The 22749-nt window shown below is 31.2% G+C and overlaps 2 protein-coding genes across 6 annotated transcripts in view; one reads left to right on the forward strand and one right to left on the reverse strand.

Annotated features, from left to right (window-relative positions):
- The window catches only part of Pvf1 (PDGF- and VEGF-related factor 1), a 93486-nt gene that overhangs the window by 34130 nt on the left and 36607 nt on the right, over positions 1-22749 (forward strand). For all 5 annotated transcript variants that reach the window (XR_012720898.1, XM_075302389.1, XM_075302386.1 and 2 more), the window contains exon 2: positions 12819-13317. Coding sequence is in view for 4 of the 5 variants with exons in the window: in XM_075302389.1 (XP_075158504.1) it covers positions 13045-13317 (273 nt within the window). In the remaining variant the exon portion in view is untranslated. The remainder of the gene's footprint in view (positions 1-12818; positions 13318-22749) is intronic.
- Positions 5337-6979, reverse strand: LOC142231401 (uncharacterized). The gene is made up of 3 exons (XM_075302009.1): positions 5988-6979; positions 5575-5792; positions 5337-5464 (listed from the first exon to the last, which is right to left on the reverse strand). The coding sequence occupies exons 1-3, from the start codon at positions 6977-6979 to the stop codon at positions 5337-5339; spliced, it is 1338 nt and encodes a 445-aa protein (XP_075158124.1).

The following is a 22749-nucleotide window of genomic DNA, read 5'->3' on the forward strand; positions in this document are numbered from 1 at the left end:
AAAATTTTGACAAAATTTTCTATAGAAATAACATTTTGACAAAATTTTCTATAGAAATAAAATTTTGAAAAAAATTTTATGTAAAAATACAATTTTGATAAAGTATGCTATGGAATAAAAATATTTCGACAAAATTGTCTATAGAAATAAAATTTTGACAAAATTTTTATAGAAATAAAATGTTAACAAAATTTTCTATAGAAATAAAATTTTGACAACATTTTCTGTAAAAATACAATTTTGATAAAATATGCTATAGGATAAAAAAAATCAACAATATTTTGTATAGAAAAAAATTTTGGAAAAAAAATTTGTTTGGTAACACACTTTTTTTGTACGATTTTCTCCAAATTTTGGTAGATTATTTTTAGCTCGACTGGCAACCGTGATGGTGGATCAATATGAAGGAGAACCATCTTCATCATTTCTATAACATATAAATAGGATATATTTTCAAATCAATGATGATCACTGACAGGACAACCTTTACGCCCGAGTACTCACGAAATGAATTAACAATTGTAGAAAAATTTTACCTCTCAAAATAAAAGCCTGTGTCCGTTTTTACCCCAAAATACTTCATTTTTATCCCCAATTTGGGGAAAATACCCAATAGGGGCAACACTGCTTCCTGAAGAAGTCAATCTCCAGGAGTGTTCTGGATGAACTAGAGATAAAATGGTTGTAAAGTTAATTTATATCTAATGTTTACAATTCCTTTGGAACTACTGATATAAATGCTCTTGGTTCGTATCTTAAAAAAAAAGTTTTCCACTTTTGGCGCTACTTTTTTAAAATTATTGTGCAACCTTATATAGTTATAGACACTTTTTGTTCCACTTTTTTGAAATTCTAAGCGACAACGCTTCTCATGCTCTCACTTCAGGCGAGAAATCGAATGAATTATGATGCTAGAGATATTACCCAGCAAACAACTTTAAAAGCACTTCCAAATATGTCCACCCAAAGATGTTCCTTATTTTAACTGCACAGGAAGTTCATTTGCGTCAATTTTCTATAACTCGCTTTTTCATTTGTTTTAATGGGTAATTTTAACTTGTTATACGCACCACCATAGAATGGTGACGGGGGTATAATAAGTTTGTCATTCCGTTTGTAACACATCGAAATATCGATTTCCGACTACATATAGTATATATATTCTTGATCAGGGAGAAATTCTAAGACGATATAACGATGTCCGTCTGTCTGTTGTAATCACGCTACAGTCTTCAATAATGAAGCAATCGTGCTGAAATTTTGCACAAACTCGTCTTTTGTCTGCAGGCAGGTCAAGTTCGAAGGTGGGCTATATCGGTCCAGGTTTTGATATAGTCCCCATATAAACCGACCTCCCGATTTGGGGTCGGGCTTATAGAAATCGTAGTTTTTATACAATTTGCCTGAAATTTGAAATCTAGAGGTATTTCATGACCATAAAGAGGTTTGCCAAAAATGGTGAGTATCGGTCCATGTTTTGGTATAGCCCCCGTATAGACCGATCTCCCGATTTTACTTCTTGGGCTTATAGAAACCGCAGTTTTTATTCAATTTACCTGAAATTGGAAATCTAGAGGTATTGTAGGACCACAAATACGTGTGCCAAAAATTGTGAGTATCGGTCCATATTTTGGTATAGCCCCCATATAGACCGATCTCCCGATTTTACTTTTTGGGCTTATAGAAACCGCAGTTTTTATTCAATTTAGCTGAAATTGGAAATCTAGAGGTATTGTAGGACCACAAATACGCGTGCCATGTTTTGGTATGGTCCCCATATTTTGGTATGGTCCCCATATAAAACGACCTCCCGATTTGGGTCTTGGGCTTATAGAAACCGTAGTTTTTATCCAATTTGTCTGAAATTGGAAATCTAGAGGTATTTTAGGACCATAAAGAGGTGTGCCGAAAATGGTGAGTATCGGTCCATATTTTGGTATAGCCCCCATATAGACCGATTTCCCGATTTTACTTTTTGGGCTTCTAGAATCCGAAGTTTTTATCCTCTTTGCCTGAAATTGGAAATCTAGAGGTATTTTCAGGGCATAAAGAGGTGTGCCGAAAACGGTGAGTATCGGTCCATATTTTAGTATAGCCCCCATAAGAACGATCTCCCGATTTAACTCCTTGGGTTTCTAGAAACCGTAGTTTTTATCTGATTTGCCTGAAATTGTAAATATTCTGGTATTTTAGGCTCACAAAAACGTGTATGGGATTAAGTTTTTATCGGTGCCTCCATATAGACCGACTTCACTTCTTGAGGGTGTAGAAGGCGCACTGATCATGAAAATTGCTTGAAACTCAATATAAAATTTCCAGATTTTACTTCTACAAATTTAAGATTTCAAATCAAGACGTTATTTTATAATTTTCTTGCACACTTACAAGAGATGTTAATGATTCCTCTAAAACTCAAACAAAAATGGTTCTTATAAATCCGGAATCTGATATAGTCCTCGTAGGTGAAATCTTTAAATTTATCCTCGGGAAGTGTCCTCAAGTCCTCAAGCCATCCTGAAATTTCAAAGGAAACCCTAATATTTGGTTCATGGTGGTGGGTATTTAAGATTCGGCCCGGCCGAACTTAGTACTGTATATACTTGTTTTTTATTTGAAATAGGTTAAAAATAGAGTAAGAATTAATAAAATGGTACAAATTAGTTAAAAAATGCTAAATCCATTCTAGAAAAATAAAGAATTTATTAATATAAATATAAATTAAAATTTGTTTGATTAGGGATCTATATATTTTCCTGCATCAAATGTAATATTTTTTCAAAATTTTCCAACTCAGAATTACTTCATAAATAACAAAATTAAATGAAAATAATTGAAATTATTTTTATGCATAACAGCACATAGTTTTCTAGTGGTATAGGCTATTGTTTATTGGTTTGTATTAATAATATAATTTTTCACTAACAAATACTACATTTCTACGAAAGTCGTATATTTAAAAATATATTCGGAAACATTTTGAAACAATAAATAAAACTTTTTTTGCTATAGTTAAGATAACTTTTTCAGATTTTTCTACATTTCAGTCTCTTCCCATTTTCACAGAGTTAAATCACTGTATCTTTCAGTTAAGTGATTGTATCTGTTCTTTGTTTCATAATTGAATTGATTGCAGCAAAAGGAGCGCTAATAAAACACAACTTCATTTAAACAATTGCACAAATGCCACATCCAACCCAACAAACATTGTAGTTTACAACCTAGTACAACAACCAAGACACAGATGATTGGTAAATGAACTTTATAATAATTGTTCCCTTTCATTTTTGTAATCAATCAGTTTAACCTTAATGATAACAAATAGGTATAGTAGGTCTACAAGAAAAAAAAATAAATATAGTATCAATGTCATAGGAACTTCCCAGAACCACACCCCTGGCCCAATTGAAAGTGAATAATAATGGAATAAAAAATGGTGTCATAATTGCTTTTGATTTTTTTATTGAGCTAAATGAAAATGGACGATGGTGACGACAAATGGCATTTACGATATATCAAAACAACAAAAAAAGTAAATACTTCATACCCTCCATAATTTTGTTTTTATTTTTCGTTCAGTAACTTGAATCTACAAAGATCTAAGTACTCACTGGGGTGACTCGATTGGACTTGGCAAATAAAGCACTCGACACCTGTTGTATCTCACTTGATGCAACCTAGAAGCACATACGGAGATATACACATATATTTGGGGTTTCTATGTGTACTATAGCATATATTTATTTATGTTTATCGATAAAACTAACAGATAAGACCACCCCTCCCCCACGCACTCATATTAATATGAATAAATGGTAGACTCGACATATAGACGTTTAGTGAATGTGGCAGCCCAACACGACCTAATCTTCTTCCAAATCTAGCATAGCTGTCATGTTATCATAAATAACGAACGGATTTAAACTGAAACATGTTAATGCACTCTTGGCCATGTAAATGTTGGCAATGTATACAGTTTTTAAGAGGTAGGGAATATAACGAATGGTAATTTTATGTTATTTAAGTGGTAATCTGTGCGTAGGTTTGTCTACTGGTAATGCATAAGTTATCACGTGGTGCCCTTTCCCAGTGTTTTCTGGGAAACTACTTATTCTAATTATTAGATAAGTTTGGTAAAATCGATCTTCATTTATTGATATCGAGCTTATAATAGGGTTAAGAAGTTTATCCTGTCCCAGGAACGCTACAGGACTGGTACATATAGACTTATCCCAGTTCCGGTCAAAATGTATTGAAGGGAACGGTCACAGTTCACCACTGTGGTATCACAATGGACTGAACCTGAAATATCGGAATGCCACTATACCTAACCTAACCAAACGGTCACTTTAACATACACCAAAAAAAAATATTGTCGTGAAGCCAAAATGTTGTACTTAAAATACAAATAAGTGTTTTTAAAAATATTTTACAAAATGAATGAAATAGTCTTTAAATTTGTTGAATCTTTCTACTTTGACTACAAATCTAAAAAGCGTGCAAAAGGATATATAGAAAATTTTTTCAACACTTATTTTGTTTTACTTGAAAGATAGCAAAATGTCTACTGGAAGTCGACTCTGACTTTGGAAATATAAGTTGTCGTAAACATAGGATTAAAGGACTCTGATAGCATATGAAGAAAAAAATAGAAAAAAACCCAAAAAAAATCAAATTTGTTTCATATTATCTAGTATTCAAAATTCATATTTAAAAGAGAATTGTGTCTTAAATGTACATGCAGAGAAGGAATATGATCACCTCAAACATGTTTCAAGAGCAAAATGTTATTTTTGTAGGGTGACCATGTAACATGTTTGTCACTAAAATGTTATTTCATCGTCAAATATAACCTGCTTGCCGAAATCAGATACATGATTTCCGAGAAAATAACATGGTTGCGAAAACCATGTTACATGGTCACCACCCAAAAATAACATTTTGCTCTTAAAACATGTTTGAGGTGATCATATTCCTTCTCTGGGTGTATCCTAACTTCAATTATCTGTTACTTTGGCCGTTATCAAAATCATTATTGTAAAGACAACATTTTTGGAACAGGGCAACCTTTTTTTCAGTTTGGTGAATTGATGGGGTACATTTATAATATACACAGAAGTAAACTGTTCTATAGCAAGAATAAACTACGTTGTTCGAAAATTGAACTAAATTATACTGCATATTTTGAGATTTCCGCAAAGCGTTGTTAGGTTAGGTTAGGTTAGGTTAGGTTGTGGAGGTTGACACCAATCCGAACTAGCGGGTTTGTGTCCACTTAGACCATAGTTGGTCCATTGTGATTCCTCTAAACTTCTTTTTCCTTCTCCTCCACGTGTCCGTCATCTTCTGGCCGGAATGAGTCCATTGTATGATAGTGTATCCTTGGAAGCGCCTAGCTCCTCCACCCCGAAGACTTGATGAAGACGAGGATATTCCTCAGGCTGCATTCTCGCAAGTCGGTCAAAGTCTGAAAGAAATAAGAGCCGAGTATCTTGTTTCTTCTGAAAGATAGTGCTGGACACTGGCACAGGAAGTGAAAAGAGTCCTCCGTAGCATCGGGGTCCAGACACCACCTACAAATGTTATCACTTGCTAGGCCTATCCTTACCATATGTTTCCCCAAGGTGTTGTGTCCCGTTATGATGCCTATCATAGACCTTACATCCTCCCTCTGTAATGACATCAGGACCTCAGAGTTCCTAGTATTATTGTCATCCCACATCAATTTGGTTTGTTCACATCCAACAGAAGAAGCCCAACGTCTCTTCCATAAACCTTCATATTTGCCCTTGATCCTGTAAATAAACAAAGAGAGCGGAGGAGAAACGTCCGAAATGACGCTTTCCGTACTACTTGCGCCTTCCTTAGCCAGTATATCTGCCTCTTCATTCCCCTCTATGCCATAATGTCCAGGTACCCAGCACAGAGTTACATTATGCTGTTCAGTGAGAACCTTAAGCTCTCTACGACAGCGGCTGACTACCTTCGACCTTATGTTCGTATTGCCCAGGGCCTTAATAGCTGCCTGACTATCGATGAAAATGCTGATATCGCATCTAAATAGCGGCCTCATCGATATAAGTTCTGCAGCTTTTGCAATGGCAAATATCTCGGCCTGGAAAATGCTACATTGTTCGTCCAACTTGAAGGACTCCTTAAGTCCCAACTCCTTGCAGTATATTCCGCTGCCTACACCTTCTGTCATTTTAGAGCCGTCAGTATAAATGTTGAGACTCCCAAAGTGTATCCTGTTTACGTCCCAGTCCTCAACGCTCGGGATAATTGAGTCCAGGTCACTCTCAAACATATGCCATGGCGCCATATGGTCCGTTCTTATATGGCGTCCGGCGTACGATATCAGTTCCGTGTGACTGCAGCTCGTGCTCTCCAAAGAGTCCAGGCCCTTCAGTCTGGTCAGTATGACCTCCGCGGTCTTCCTTATATGCAGGTCCAATGGAATTATCCCCATCAATACCTCCAGTGCGGCTGTGGCCGTTGTCCTCATCGCCCCGGTCATATAGATAAGAGCCGTTCTATTTATCCTGCCCAATCTCTGTATATGATTGTGATGGTTAGTGATGGGCCACCAGACATGACATCCATATACCGCTACTGGCCTTATTACAGCTGTGTATAGCCAGTTGAAAAGGGCCGGTTTCATCCCCCATCGCTCCCCAACGAGCTTCTGACACGCGTATAACGCCGCATAAGTCTTCTTCATACGATCCGCTACGTTCTCTAGCCAATTTAGCCTCGAGTCCAGTACAATCCCCAGATAACGTGCCGATTTCGAGAGTGTCAATCTCGTGCCCTGAAATTCCGGATCTTTGTAACCGACCAGTCTCTTTTTCCTTGTAAAGAGCACCAAATCCGTTTTTCTTGGATTCACTCCCAGTCCACCACCACTAGCCCATTCCGCTAGAGACTTCAGCGACTCGCTCATTACGTCCGAGATCGTATCCAAGAATTTACCTGAGACCATTATGACGATGTCATCCGCGTACGCCACCACTTTTATGCCCCTATTACTCAGGGCGCTAAGAATCTCATCCACTATAATCAGCCAGAGCACAGGTGATATCACTCCTCCCTGAGCCGGGGCCGACTATATTATACCCTTCACCCCTATGTAGGCCAAAATTTGTGTTTGCTGGAAGCTATATAAAGGAGACAATTTTTTACTTCTACAAAATCTCCAGAATTAAAATTTAAATCGGCTAACGCTATCCAGTTAATTGTAGGAAACTTCCATTGAAAATGGGTCTAAAATGTGTAACAGTCTACCATATTTCCCCAACTCTGGTGTACGTATATATGGGAGCTACATATAATGTGAACCGATTTTGACTAAATTTGACATGTATAGTTAGAATAAATAATAATTCTGCTATCTATGCGGAATTTCACGTAAATGGGTATTACTTTGGCCCCCCTGGTCATATGAGTGCAAATCGGACGGAAGATATATATGGGAGCCATATCTAAATCTGAACCGATTTCAACCAAATTTGGTACAATTACCGATACTACTAAACGTACTCCTTGTGCGAAATTTGAATCAAATCACGGCAAAACCCTGGATTTTGAGGCCATATAAGTTCAAATCGGAAGAAATATATGTATGGGAGATATATCTAAATCTGAACCGATTTTAACAAAATTTGACACACTTAACCATACTATTAAACGTACCCCTTGTACAAAATTTGAAACAAATCACGGGAAAACTCTGGCTTTTGTGGCCATATAAGTTCAAATCGGACGAAAGATATATATTTGGGAGCTATATCTAAATTTGAACCGATTTCAATCAAATTTACCAAGCATTGGTAGAATGTAAATTTTACCCTCACCCACGAAGATCGGTAGTAAACTTTGGCCTCTGTGGTCATATGAGTCTAGATCGGACGAAAGATATATATGGGAGCTATATCTAAATCTGAACCGATTTGGCTGATATTTTGCAAGATTTTCGAGATTCATAAAATATTTGGATGTACGGTATTTCAAGAAAATCGCTTGTGAAACACGCTAACTATGAGCAAATCGGGGATAAATATATATGGCAGCTATATCTAAATCTGAACCGATTTTTTTCCAAAACCAATAGCGATTGTCTCTGTTCCAAGAAACGGCCCTATGCCAAATTTGAGGACGATCTGACTTAAATTGCGAGCTGTACTTTGTTAGTAGTTAGTTATTATTCTAACTACACATGTCAAATTTAGTCAAAATCGGTTCAGATTATATAGCTCCCATATATACGTACACCAGAGTTGGGGAAATATGGTAGACTGTTACACATTTTAGACCCATTTTCAATGGAAGTTTCCTCCAATTAACTGGATAGCGTTAGCCGATTTAAATTTTAATTCTAGAGATTTTGTAGAAGTAAAAAATTGTCTCCTTTATATAGCTTCCAGCAAATGTGAAGTAGTTGAGATGGTAAAACAAATTTTGGCCTACATAGGGGTGAAGGGCATAATATAGACTTTAGACTTTACTTTGCTTACTTGTTTTCTTTACTTTTAGTTCATTTTTATACCCTCCACCATAGGACGGGTGGTATATTAACTTTGTCATTCCGTTTGTAAAACATCGAAATATTGGTCTAAGACCCCATAAAGTATAAATATTCTGGGTCCGTTCGTCCGCCTGTCTGTGGAAATCACGCTAATTTCCGAACGAAACAAGCTATCGACTTGAAACTTGGAACAAGTAGTTGTTATTGATGTAGGTCAGATGGTATTGCAAATATCGAACCACGTTTACGTATAGCACCCATATAAACCGATCCCCAGATTTGGCTTGCAGGGGCTCTAGGAGAGCAAATTTCATCCGATTTGGTTAAAATTTGGTATGTGGTGTTAGTATATGACCTCTAACACCCATTAAAAAATTCGTCCATAAATATATATATAGCCCCAAATAAACCAATTCCCAGATTTTGCTTGGGGATCCTCTTGGAGGAGCAAATTTCATCCGATTGAAATTTGGTAAGTGGTGTTAGTATATGACCTGTTAGAATTTGACCTCCGGAGCCTCTAGAAAGAGCAAGTTTCATCCGAATCGGTTTAAATGTTCTATGCACCCAGAAAAAAGTGCCTTCGAAACTAAAGGAAAAAATTTTCATCAATATAGTTTATCCATTTTATTTCCATTAAGGTAAATTTTTGTGAAAAATAATAAAATTTACTCGTTTCAGTAAAAAAATCCTAAACTGTAAGCAGTTAGGAATAGTTCATTAACTAGAATAAGGCATGGAATTTTGCTCATACTATTTTCTTCGCTGGGTATAAGAATTTACTACTGAAAAAGAAAATTTTATTCACCGATAACAAAGCATTCGTAAAAATAAACAAAAACCGAACTAAAACCAAGTTTCCTCAAAATTAGTAAAATTTCTTATAAAATGATAATTGCGACTTCCTTTATAATAGAAAGTTTTTCATACATACGAACAACACTTGGCATAGAAAAATATTTTAGTTCATTCGTACTAAGAAGTATGCAATCCTTTCAAAACTTAAGGAAACACACTTGTTAGAATATAGGAAATTTTCCCAAAATTCTATTGTCTACCTGTAATCGATACCTGTCATCGTAATCTATGTGTTTGCGCGTGGGTGTAATCGATATATTTGCGCGTCGGTTGTTTTTTTAGTTGGAATCGCGTTGTTTTGGTATACGGAGAGATTGTTAAAAAATAATATGGTAAAATAATATAATAAATAACAAATAAAATATATAAAATATTTGTTATTTTAAATTAGTGAGAAAAATTTTCGATTTTTTAAATAAATCTATCAATGTTCGTGATAGTGTATAAAGAAAGAAAACACCAGCAGAATAACAACCCTTTCATTTGTCTTCATTTTGGAATCTTCAATTATCAGGTAATATTCAGTGACGCTAACCTTTTGCAACAAAAATGTTTTATGATTTTTTATATTTGTAGGTATTGAAATTGTAAAAGGAGGACAAAATCGTTAGGCAGCAACTTATTAAAAGTGAAAAGTACAAGAAGAAGAAAAAGTGCGTTTTACAGTTGATAATATCACACGGAAATTGGAAATAGTGGAATAATAAACTAATATTTCAAAGAGATTCGATGCTGTTGATTCTTAATAAATATATTCAATATATTAATAAAACATGTCTTTTATTGAAGATAAAATTGCTTATAGAAATAAATAAAATTGTATTTAAAAACGAAGGTAAGCAGTTCTAATTATGAAGTAAAAGTTTTACCACAAATGTGTAAGATTTGTCGAAATGAATGAAAAAATTTCAATAAAATCATTCCATATATGAATTCAAATTAGTTAAATTTTTTCATTCTGTAGTATAGTGGTATATAAATATAGGAAAATGTTAACTAATATATGGAATGCATTATTCCTAATTTCTACGAAAATCACATCGTTCAAACAAATAAAAATGTCTTTGGCGCTATACGAAGTTCAACTTTCTTCACAATGAGTTCATTTTAACTTAAAGAAGGGGTCACTTTTTTCTGGGTGTGTTGTGTAAGTATATGGCCACTAACAACCATGGAAAAATTTATCCATAACGGCCTATAATTAAATATAGCCTCCATTTGGTTTTGGTTACAAAACCAGATTTGGTTTTGGAGCAAATTTCATCCGATTCAGTTGGAATTTTGTATTTTGTGTACGTATATTGCCGCTAACAACCATGTCAAACTTGGTCCATATCGGTCCATAATCATATATAGCCCCATATAAACCGATCCCGAGATTTGGTTTTGGAGCCTCTTGGAGGAGCAAATTTCATCCGAGTGAGTTGAAATTTGGTACATTGTGCTAGTATTTGGTCGTTAACAACCAAGCCTAACCATATCGGTCTATAGTTATACATATCCCTCAGATAAATCGATTTCCAATCACACAAAAATTGGTCCATATCAAGTTCATAATTGTATATAGCCCCCATATAAGCGACCCCCATATTTCAATTCTGGCTCTCTACGTACCGTGCAAAAAGTCCATATCGATTCGTAATTATTTGTAGACTTAACTATACATAACTTTTTTGTCTAATATATACCACGTATGGACTAACTCACAATTTAGAAAACGATGTTAAGAAGTTTTAAGTTACCACAACCCAAGTATTTCGATTGTGGATGACAGTCTTTCATAGAAGTTTCTACGCAATCCATGGTGGAGGGTACATAAGATTCGGCCTGGCCGAACTTACGGCCGTATATACTTGTTTTCTTTACTTTTAGTTCATTTTTATACCCTCCACCATAGCATGGGTGGTATACTAACTTTGTCATTCCATTTGTAACACATCGAAATATTGGTCTAAGACCCCATAAAGTATAAATATTCTGGGTCCGTGCGTCCGCCTGTCTGTGGAAATCACGCTAACTTCCGAACGAAACAAGCTATCGACTTGAAACTTGGAACAAGTAGTTGTTATTGATGTAGGAGACCATCATCAATAACAACGTGTACGTATAGCCCCCATATAAACCGACCCCCAGATTTGGCTTGCAGGGGCTCTAGGAGAGCAAATTTCATCCAATTCGGTTGAAATTTGGTAAGTTGTGTTAGTATATGACCTGTTAGAATTTGGCCTCCGGAGCCTCTAGAAAGAGCAAATTTCATCCGATTCGGTTTAACTTTTCTGTGTAAGTATATGGCCACTAACAACCATGCAAAAATTTATCCATATCGACCTATAATTAAATACAGCCTGCATTTGGTTTTGGAGCAAATTTCATCCGATTCAGTTGGAATTTTGTATTTTGTGTACATATGTTATATTGCCGCTAACAACCATGTCAAACTTGGTCCATATCGGTCTATATCTATATAAAGCCCTCTGATAAACCGATCCCCATATTTCAATTCCTCCTCTCTAATTACCGCTCAAAAGTTCATATCGGTTCGTTATTATTTGTAGACTTCGCTATATATACCTTTTGTTTGTCTTATACCACGTATGGACTAAATTACTTTTAAGATACCTTGCCATCGGCATGTATTACCACAACCCAAGTAATTCGACAGTCTTTAGTAGAAATTTCTACACAATCCACGGTGGAGTGTATATAAGATTCGACCTGACCGAACTTACGGCCGTATTGTTTGATGACCTCAAGCCAAAAATAAAATCCCAAAATTGTAAAATTCGTATTTCCAATTTTTTCCTTAAAACTACAATTATTAATTACGTCTAATTTTTTGTGTTTTGAAATTGTCGAAAAGTATTTACACATTTTTGTTATATCGGCGTTTGAAATAAGGTTTAGTCAAAATTTTGGTGGGTTGATTCGATGGGAATCATTCGATTTTGGTTCAAGTCCAAAGAAAAATAAAAAATTTATGAAAATTATAAGAAAAATACAATAAATAACTCATTTAAAAAATAAAGTTTTGGGGAAAATATCTGTTAAATTTTGTATTAAACAAATTAAAAATTAATTCAATTTTCCGAAGAAATCAATTAATTTTTTAAAAAAAAGGATATTTCAATTAAAAATTTAATTGAATCGAATAATATCTTCATTGAATCAGAAAAGTTTTTCTAGCATCCTACATTATATTCATAAGCAAGTAAAAAACTTAACTGCTGAAATTATTTCATTTAAAAATTACCAGAGTGGAAAATATATAAAATTTACATTTTGTTAACTAGCAGTTAAAGCCCCATGGCTTTATACATGAAAATAAGCATACATACTTATTTTGAAGTGACATTATTATTAATAGAGATATATTTGAAATATTAGCTGTCCATACCATCCTCAGTTACTAATAATATAATTTTTTTGATTAATTTTCCAGAGTCTACAAAACAAATAAATATCAGCTTACCCTACGCAAACAAACGAATATCATTTAATCGTAAAAGAAAGAACAACCCAAATAAGGAAAGAACAGGATATATAAAATAATTGTGTTACCAAAAAAAAATATTTCCTTTAACGAAAAAAAAAAAAAAACAAAAATTGCACAGGAAACAAAACTCGAAGAATTCAAGTTTAAAAGCAAATTAAAAAAACAAAAAAAAATGTCTCAAATAAACCATAAAACCTGCAGTTGTTCCTCCACAGACATAAAAAGGAGCATTACAAGAACTTTGCTGCATCACATTGTACTGGAACGACGTCAATTAGTACTGCTTTTTGTATGCGCAAATCTTCTGCAACATGTTGTGATGGCTCAGGGCGCTGTTGGTGCCGGTGTAAATGATGCCCGTTTTGTTTATAATAAATCAAAGGCTAATGTGAATTCAGATGCAGATACCAATGTTAAACTACTCGAAGAGAATGAAACAGATCCGGTAAGTATTCTTCAAAAACTGCTACCTTTGGCTATTTAGCTACACTGAAAAGAATTTTGAGCTTCTGTATTACATTATGTCAAGAGTCACTTTATACACTGAATATAAATTTGCATTTTCACTTTAAACCCTTAAATGCGCACTGTATATTTTAAGATACAATCAGAAAAAAATTCAACCAGTTCGGCCGGGCCGAATCTTAAATACCCACCACCACGAATCAAATATAATAGTTTCCTTTGAAAATGTCATGGGGTTTGATGACAGATCAGTTCAACCAGTACGCTTCCCACAAATAAATGTAAAGATTTTACCTATGAAGACTAGATCAGATTCTGAATTTATAAGAACCATTTTTTGTTTGAGTTTTAGAGGAATCATAAACATCTCTTGTAAGTGTGCAAGGAAATGATAAAATAACGCCTTGATTTGAAATCTATAATCTGTGGATTTTCATCCCAATTATTTAAATCTGGAAATTTTGCATTCAGTTTCAAGCAATTTTCATGATCAGTGTGCCTTCTATACCCTCAATAAGTGAAATCGGTCTATATGGAGGCCTTACCAAATGGACCGATAAAACTAAATCATATACACTTTGTTATGGGTCTAAAATGCCAGCATATTTTCAATTTGTGGCAAATCGGATAAAAGCTACAATTTCTAGAAACCCTATGAGTTAAATCAGGAGTTCGGTGTAATGGGGGCTTTACCAAAACATGGAAGGATACACACAGTATTCAGCACATTTAATTGTAGTTCTAGAATCTAGACCCCAAATCGGAGGGTCGGTTTATAAGATGGCTATATCAAAAACTGTACCGATACTCAATATATTCATATAGACTGATCTGGAGCAGCGTTGCCAATTTAGCTTTTTTCCCGCTAGATTTGGCTTTTTTTGAAGACGTTTAGCGGGAAAAAAATGCATTTAGCTTTTAGCTTTTTTTCTGGCTTTTTTTCATGACCCTTTTAGCTATTTTTGGCTTTTTTATTTTCGACATGTTTCTATTGAAATATGGATAAATCGGCGTTTTTATCTAAGCCTTGCTGCAAGTATAAGGGTTTCCACATATTTCAAAGCTCAGTTGAAACATTAATAATGAGTCCAGCCATTATGCGGGCATTTTTGTAGCAAATACACCTTGTGGTAAAGTTTTTTCATTATATACATAAAAGTTATCGTAAACTTTAAATCTACTATTACCATACAAATTTGTTAGATAAACTGTCAGTAAATTATTGGGAATATTATCATTTGACTCGTTTATCCTTTTTATGTTATTATAATATTCTAAAGTTATTACGATATTACTAAATTAAAATAGTAGATGTGAATTGCTTTGTGCACTGAAAAAATATTGTCGTCTCCTTAAAATACGAACGCTAATTTTGGTTATAATAGCATTTGTGAATTTCTTTTAATATAAACTGTTTTCCTTGTCCAAAAGACGACAAATTCGTTTTGTCCTTATAATTAAGTGATTCAACTCAAAAATGGGTATGTTTTCATGAAAGAAGGAAGAATTAATGAAATAGTATTTAAATGTGAGGAGTTTTTGCATCTTAACCACAAACCAAAAAAGCGTTCAATAATAGAAGATGTTTTTCAACACTTTATTTTAAAAACGTATATATACAATAATTTCTACTTGAAGTCGAGTCTGAATTTGGAAATTTAAGTTGACGTTAGCACGTTTTTAAAGCACTTTGATAGCTCATGAAGAAAAGGAAAATGTTTTTACTGGGAAATGTAAACTATAGGTATTTTCTACAATTTAAATAAAAGTAATGTATTTCGAATTTTTCACAATTTCAAATCCAAACTAAAATTTTATTTAAAAAAATGACAAATCATTTTTTTACCAAATCCAAAGCATGCTTAGATCATTTAATATTTTAAAATAATAAGTAAATAAAATAGAGGTATTGGGAAGGTAGCTCCCACAAAACGAAGGACTTCCATTAAAAAAATTGTGATAGTAATCAAAATGTATCGAATACGCAAACAGAGCTAATATGCCTTAGATATTGTTACAGTCTCACAGAAGTGGAATTAAAATGAAAATAATATGCATTGTAAGTGAAATAAAGCCTTTAAGTTTGTTAAATTTCAATCAAAAATGTGACTTTTGATACAAAAAAATTTAGCTTTTTTTCTAGCTATTTTTTAGCATTTTTTAGCTTTTTTTAGCTATTTTTTTGGGCAAATCTAGCGGTTTTTGGTGAAACAATTCTGGCAACGCTGATCTGGAGATCAGTCTACATGGGGGCTATATAGAAGCATGGTCCGATAATCACCATTTTCTCTAGATTTCTAATTTCAGGCAAATTGGATAAAAACTACGAATTCTAGAAGCCCAAGGAGTAAAATCGGGAAATGGGTCTATATGGGGGATATATCAAAACATGGACCGATAATGGGAGCCACCGTGGTGCAATGGTTAGCATGCCCGCCTTGCATACACAAGGTCGTGGGTTCGATTCCTGCTTCGACCGAACACCAAAAAGTTTTTCAGCGGTGGATTATCCCACCTCAGTAATGCTGGTGACATTTCTGAGGGTTTCAAAGCTTCTCTAAGTGGTTTCAGTGCAATTTGGAACGCCGTTCGGACTCGGCTATAAAAAGGAGGTCCCTTGTCATTGAGCTTAACATGGAATCGGGCAGCACTCAGTGATAAGAGGGAAGTTCACCAATGTGGTATCACAATGGACTGAATAGTCTAAGTGAGCCTGGTACATCGGGCTGCCACCTAACCTAACCTAACCTATGGACCGATAATCACCATTTTTGGCACATCTCTTTATTTCCCTAGAATATCTCTACACTTCCAATTTCTGGCATAATTGGATAAAAAGTACGGTTTCTAGAAGCCCAAGAAGTACAATCGGGAGGTCGGTTTATATGGGGGCTATATCAAAACATGGACCGACAATCACCATTTTCGGCACATCTCTCTATTTTCCTAGAATACCTCTAGATTTCCAACTTTAGGCAAATTGGGTAAAAACCACGGATTCTAGAAGCCCAAGAAGTAAAATCGAGAGATCGGGGGCTATAGCAAAACTTGGACCGGTACTCACCATTTTCGGCACACGTCTTTAGGGTCCTAGAGTACCTCTAGATTTAAAATTTCAGGTAAATTGGATTAAAACTACGGATTCTAGAAGCCCAAGAAGTAAAATCCGGAGATCGGTCTATATGGGGGCTATATCAAAACATGAAGCGATACACCCCATTTTCGGCACACCTCTTTATGGTATTTTAGGACCTCTTTCCAATTTCAGGCAAATCAAATAGAAAATCGGGAAATCAGTCCTTATGGGGGCTATAACAAAACATGGACCGATAGGCACCATTTTCGGTACACTTTTTGATGGTCCTAAAATACTTCTAGATTTCCAATTTCAGGCAAATTGAATAAAAACTACAGTTTTTATGCCCAAGACCCCAAATCGTGAGGTCGGTTTATATGGACTATATCAAAACTTGGACCTATGTAGCCCATCTTCGAACTTGACCTGTCTGCAAACAAAAGACGAATCTGTGCCACACCTCTTTATGGTCCTAAAATACCTCTTTCCAATTTCAGGCAAATCAAATAGAATATCCACTTTCTAGACGCCCAAGAAGCAAAATCGGAAAATCGGTCCTTATGGGGGCTATATCAAAACATGGACCGATAGGCACCATTTTCGGTACACTTTTTGATGGTCCTAAAATACCTCTAGATTTCCAATTTCAGGCAAATTGAATAAAAACTACAGTTTTTATGCCCAAGAGCCCAAATCGGGAGGTCGGTTTATATGGACTATATCATAACTTGGACCTATGTAGCCCATCTTCGAACTTGACCTGCCTGCAAACAAAAGACGAATCTGTGCCAAATTTCAGGACGATAGCGCCATTATTGAAGGCTGTAGCGCGATTACAACAGACAGACAGACGGACATGCTTATATCGTCTTAGAATTTCTCACTGATCAAGAATATATAACTATACTTTATATTGTCGGAAGTCGATATTTCGATGTGTTACAAACGGAATACGGAATGGTATAAAAAACACATTATATATCATTAGAGTCAACCAGCATTTAAATTAGAGGTGTGCGCGAAATTGTCGTGTCGTGACAAGTATTAACCACTTTGCGATATTCCAAATAAGGCTTCATCGCATCCTTTATCTTAGAATAGAACACTTACCAAAATCGTTGGATCTTTTTTAAGCTTTCATTTCAGTGTATAATTGTGCAGATATTAAAATGCGTCATATATAAAAAAACATCAGACTATTTCCATTTGTCTGAGTTCCTGTCCTAAATGCTGTAGTAATTGTAGTTCTGTAGTAATTTTCACAGATGCTTTTTCTACCAGCCTCTTTAAATAATCCCATCGTGCGTGTATGTAAAAAATCATATTCTATAAAACCAACACGAAACACTACAGAATTTATTTTTAACCTAAACAGAAATATTGCGTTTATAATTATGCATTTCATTATGCATTTAATGTGCAAATAAAAAAATGTTTTATGTCAAAGTAAGAACCAAACAATAATGAATTTTTCAATGAATAAAGTTTTTCTTTTTTTTAATCAATTTAGGAAAAAACTCTTGGGAAATATATGTAACAATACAATCTTAGCTATGGCTGAAGGAATTTTTAGGATTTGATATAAAGGTGGTTTTGTGAAAATATTTTTAATTTATTTAAATGACTCAAATGAACGGAAGTAATCTATACAATAAACAGATAAAATTATATAAAATTATGAATAGGAGAAAATCGAATAAATAGAACGAGTATCTAGGGCCACAAGTAAGGTCAGGCTGAATTTAATGTACCCTCCACCATGGACTGCGTAACATAGAAATTTATACTAAAGACACAATCGAATTACTTGGGTTGTGGTGACAGTTACCGAGTTCTGTTAAAGTTCTTAACATTGTCTTCTAAATTGTAAATTCAAAATATTCCCCATTAAGATCTCTATACTATTTCATTCCGGATCGGTTGAAATTTGCTTTCACAAGATTCTTAGGGTCGGTTTGTATGTGGACTATGCTCAGGGTTGCCATTTTGACCCAATCGAGCCAAAATTGGTCCAAAGAATTATTAATTTTTAAATTTGATTGATTTTGGTCCATTTCCGACAAATCGGTAATCTTTTAAAAATGTTCTATAGAAATAAAATTTTAACAAAATTTTCTGAACAGAAATAAACTTTAAAAACATTTTGTATTGATACAAATTATGCAAAAGTTTTAGTATAGGAAGAAAATTTTGTGCAAATTTTATATAGAAATAAAATTTGTACAAAATTTTCTATAGCAATAAACATTTGACAAAACTTTCTATGGAAATTAATTTATGACAAAATTGTCTACAGAAATAAAATTTTGACAACATTTTTATAGAAATAAAATTTGGACAAAATTTTATGTAAAAAAAAATTTACAAAATTTTCTATAGAAATAAAAATTTGACATAATTTTTATAGAAATAAAATGTTGACAACATTTTCTATAGACCAAAATTGTTGATAAAATTTTCCAAATAAATAAAATTTTCACAAAATTTTATATAGAAATAAAATTTTGTGAAAATGTTTCGAATTTATTTCGGCATAAGCCGGCTATCAATGTAAACCCTTTTTTCGGAGGGTTCAAGTGTGGTTTTTGTTGGGTTTAATACTCTGCCTGAATTTATTCTGATAATTGGTTGATAGTTTTGCTGCAAGTAGAAGATGCTGATGAGGAATGTGGTAATTCCGTGCGTCCATCCAACCATCTTGCAGTCTATAGGGCTTTGCCCAAATAAATTTGACAAACATTCTTTTCCTCTGTTGGTTAAGCTACACTTGTAATTTAGTCAATGTATGGTTTTAAGCTGCAATAAAAAACAACAACAATGCTTAAAGAACAAAACCAACAATAACAACACAAAACGAAATAAAATTTTGACAAAATTTTCTATAGAAATAAAATTTTGATATAATATTTTGACAACATTTTCTATAGAAATAAAATTTTGATATAATTTTCTTTAGAAATAATATTTTGACAAAATTTTCTACAGAAATAAAATTTTCACAAAATTTTTTACAGAAATAAAATTTTCTATAAAAATAAAATTTTGACACAATTTTCTGTAGAATTTTATTTCTACAAATTTTTATTCTGATAAAATTTTCTATAGAAATAAAATTTTAATATAATTTTTTTTAGAAATAAAATTTTGACAAATTTTTCTATAGAAATAAAATTTTGACAAATTTTTCTATAGAAATAAAATTTTGACAAATTTTTTTATAAAAATAAAATAATTTTTAGAATTTTATAGAAAAAAAATTTTATAAAAAAAAGAAATACAATGAAATTTTGAAAAAATTTCCTATACACAAAATTTTTTTTTCTATAGAAATGCACATTTGACAAAATTATAAATAAATAAATGTTGACAAAATTTTCTATTGAAATAAAATGTTGACAAAATTTTCCATAGAAATAAAATTTTGACAAATTTTTCTATAGAAATAAAATTTTGACAAATTTTTCTATAGAAATAAAATTTTGACAAATTTTTCTATAGAAATAAAATTTTGACAATTTTTTTTTAAAAATAAAATGTTGACAAAATTTTCTATAGAAATAAAATTTTGACAAATTTTTTTATAAAAATAAAATAATTTTTAGAATTTTATAGAAAAAAAATTTTATAAAAAAAAGAAATACAATGAAATTTTGAAAAAATTTCCTATACACAAAATTTTTTTTTCTATAGAAATGCACATTTGACAAAATTATAAATAAATAAATAGAAATAAATTTTTAACAAAACTTTCTATGGAAATAAAATTTTGACAAAACTTTCTATGGAAATAAAATTTTGACAAAATTTTCTACAGAAATAAAATTTTTACAAATTTTCTATAGAATAAAATTTTGACAAATTTTTCTATAGAAATTTTCTATAGAATTAAAATTTTGACAGATTTTCTGTAGAAATAAAATTTTGACAAATTTTTCTATAGAAATAAAATTTTGACAAAATTTTCTATAGAAATAAAATGTTGACAAAATAATTTATAGAATTAAAAAAATAAAATTTTGACAATACTTTCTATACAAAATAAAATTTGGACAACATTTTCTATACACAACAATTTTTTTTATAGAATATAGACATAAAATTTTGACAAAACTTTCTATAGAAATACAATTTTAATAAAATTTTCAATAGAAATAAAATTTTGATAAAATTTTCTATAGAAATAAAATTTTGACAAAATTTTCTATAGAAATAAAATTTTGACAAAATTTTCTATAGAAATAAAATTTTGACCAAATTTTCTATAGAAATAAAATTTTGACAAAATTTTCTGTAGAAATAAAATTTTGACCAAATTTTCTATAGAAATAAAATTTTGACAAAATTTTCTATAGAAATAAAATTTTGACCAAATTTTCTATAGAAATAAAATTTTGACAAAATTTTCTATAGAAATAAAATTTTGACCAAATTTTCTATAGAAATAAAATTTTGACCAAATTTTCTATAGAAATAAAATTTTGACAAAATTTTCTATAGAAATAAAATTTTGATATAATTTTCTTTAGAAATAATATTTTGACAAAATTTTCTACAGAAATAAAATTTTCACAAAATTTTTTACAGAAATAAAATTTTCTATAAAAATAAAATTTTGACACAATTTTCTGTAGAATTTTATTTCTACAAATTTTTATTCTGATAAAATTTTCTATAGAAATAAAATTTTAATATAATTTTTTTTAGAAATAAAATTTTGACAAATTTTTCTATAGAAATAAAATTTTGACAAATTTTTCTATAGAAATAAAATTTTGACAAATTTTTTTATAAAAATAAAATAATTTTTAGAATTTTATAGAAAAAAAATTTTATAAAAAAAAGAAATACAATGAAATTTTGAAAAAATTTCCTATACACAAAATTTTTTTTTCTATAGAAATGCACATTTGACAAAATTATAAATAAATAAATGTTGACAAAATTTTCTATTGAAATAAAATGTTGACAAAATTTTCCATAGAAATAAAATTTTGACAAATTTTTCTATAGAAATAAAATTTTGACAAATTTTTCTATAGAAATAAATTATTATTATTATTATTATTATTAGTTTATTTAAAATCATAATAAATTATGAAAATAAATACAAAAAATGAAGGTACTAACATCTATAGAAATAAAATTTTGACAAATTTTTCTATAGAAATAAAATTTTGACAATTTTTTTTTAAAAATAAAATGTTGACAAAATTTTCTATAGAAATAAAATTTTGACAAATTTTTTTATAAAAATAAAATAATTTTTGGAATTTTATAGAAAAAAAATTTTATAAAAAAAAGAAATACAATGAAATTTTGAAAAAATTTCCTATACACAAAATTTTTTTTTCTATAGAAATGCACATTTGACAAAATTATAAATAAATAAATAGAAATAAATTTTTAACAAAACTTTCTATGGAAATAAAATTTTGACAAAACTTTCTATGGAAATAAAATTTTGACAAAATTTTCTACAGAAATAAAATTTTTACAAATTTTCTATAGAATAAAATTTTGACAAATTTTTCTATAGAAATTTTCTATAGAATTAAAATTTTGACAGATTTTCTGTAGAAATAAAATTTTGACAAATTTTTCTATAGAAATAAAATTTTGACAAAATTTTCTATAGAAATAAAATGTTGACAAAATAATTTATAGAATTAAAAAAATAAAATTTTGACAATACTTTCTATACAAAATAAAATTTGGACAACATTTTCTATACACAACAATTTTTTTTATAGAATATAGACATAAAATTTTGACAAAACTTTCTATAGAAATACAATTTTAATAAAATTTTCAATAGAAATAAAATTTTGATAAAATTTTCTATAGAAATAAAATTTTGACAAAATTTTCTATAGAAATAAAATTTTGACAAAATTTTCTATAGAAATAAAATTTTGACCAAATTTTCTATAGAAATAAAATTTTGACAAAATTTTCTGTAGAAAAAAAATTTTGACCAAATTTTCTATAGAAATAAAATTTTGACAAAATTTTCTATAGAAATAAAATTTTGACCAAATTTTCTATAGAAATAAAATTTTGACAAAATTTTCTATAGAAATAAAATTTTGACCAAATTTTCTATAGAAATAAAATTTTGACCAAATTTTCTATAGAAATAAAATTTTGACAAAATTTTCTATAGAAATAAAATTTTGACAAAATTTTCTATAGAAATAAAATTTTGACAAAATTTTCTATAGAAATAAAATTTTGACAAAATTTTCTATAGAAATAAAGTTTTGACAAAATTTTCTATGGAAATAAAATTTTGACAAAATTTTCTACAGAAATAAAATTTTTACAAATTTTCTATAG

The sequence above is a fragment of the Haematobia irritans genome, chromosome 3 (assembly GCF_050003625.1).
Source record: "Haematobia irritans isolate KBUSLIRL chromosome 3, ASM5000362v1, whole genome shotgun sequence".
Lineage (NCBI taxonomy): Eukaryota > Metazoa > Arthropoda > Insecta > Diptera > Muscidae > Haematobia > Haematobia irritans.

What these genes read in the sequence shown, in the direction of transcription:
- LOC142231401 (XM_075302009.1), bottom strand. Translation starts at nt 6,979, where the DNA reads ATGGTCTCAGGTAAATTCTTGGATACGATCTCGGACGTAATGAGCGAG. An exon ending in CTGGGCAATACGAACATAAG is followed by an intron (nt 5,793 to 5,987) that starts GTCGAAGGTAGT and finishes GTTTATTTACAG; the next exon opens with GATCAAGGGCAAATATGAAG. An exon ending in CCTAGCAAGTGATAACATTT is followed by an intron (nt 5,465 to 5,574) that starts GTAGGTGGTGTC and finishes TATTTCTTTCAG; the next exon opens with ACTTTGACCGACTTGCGAGA.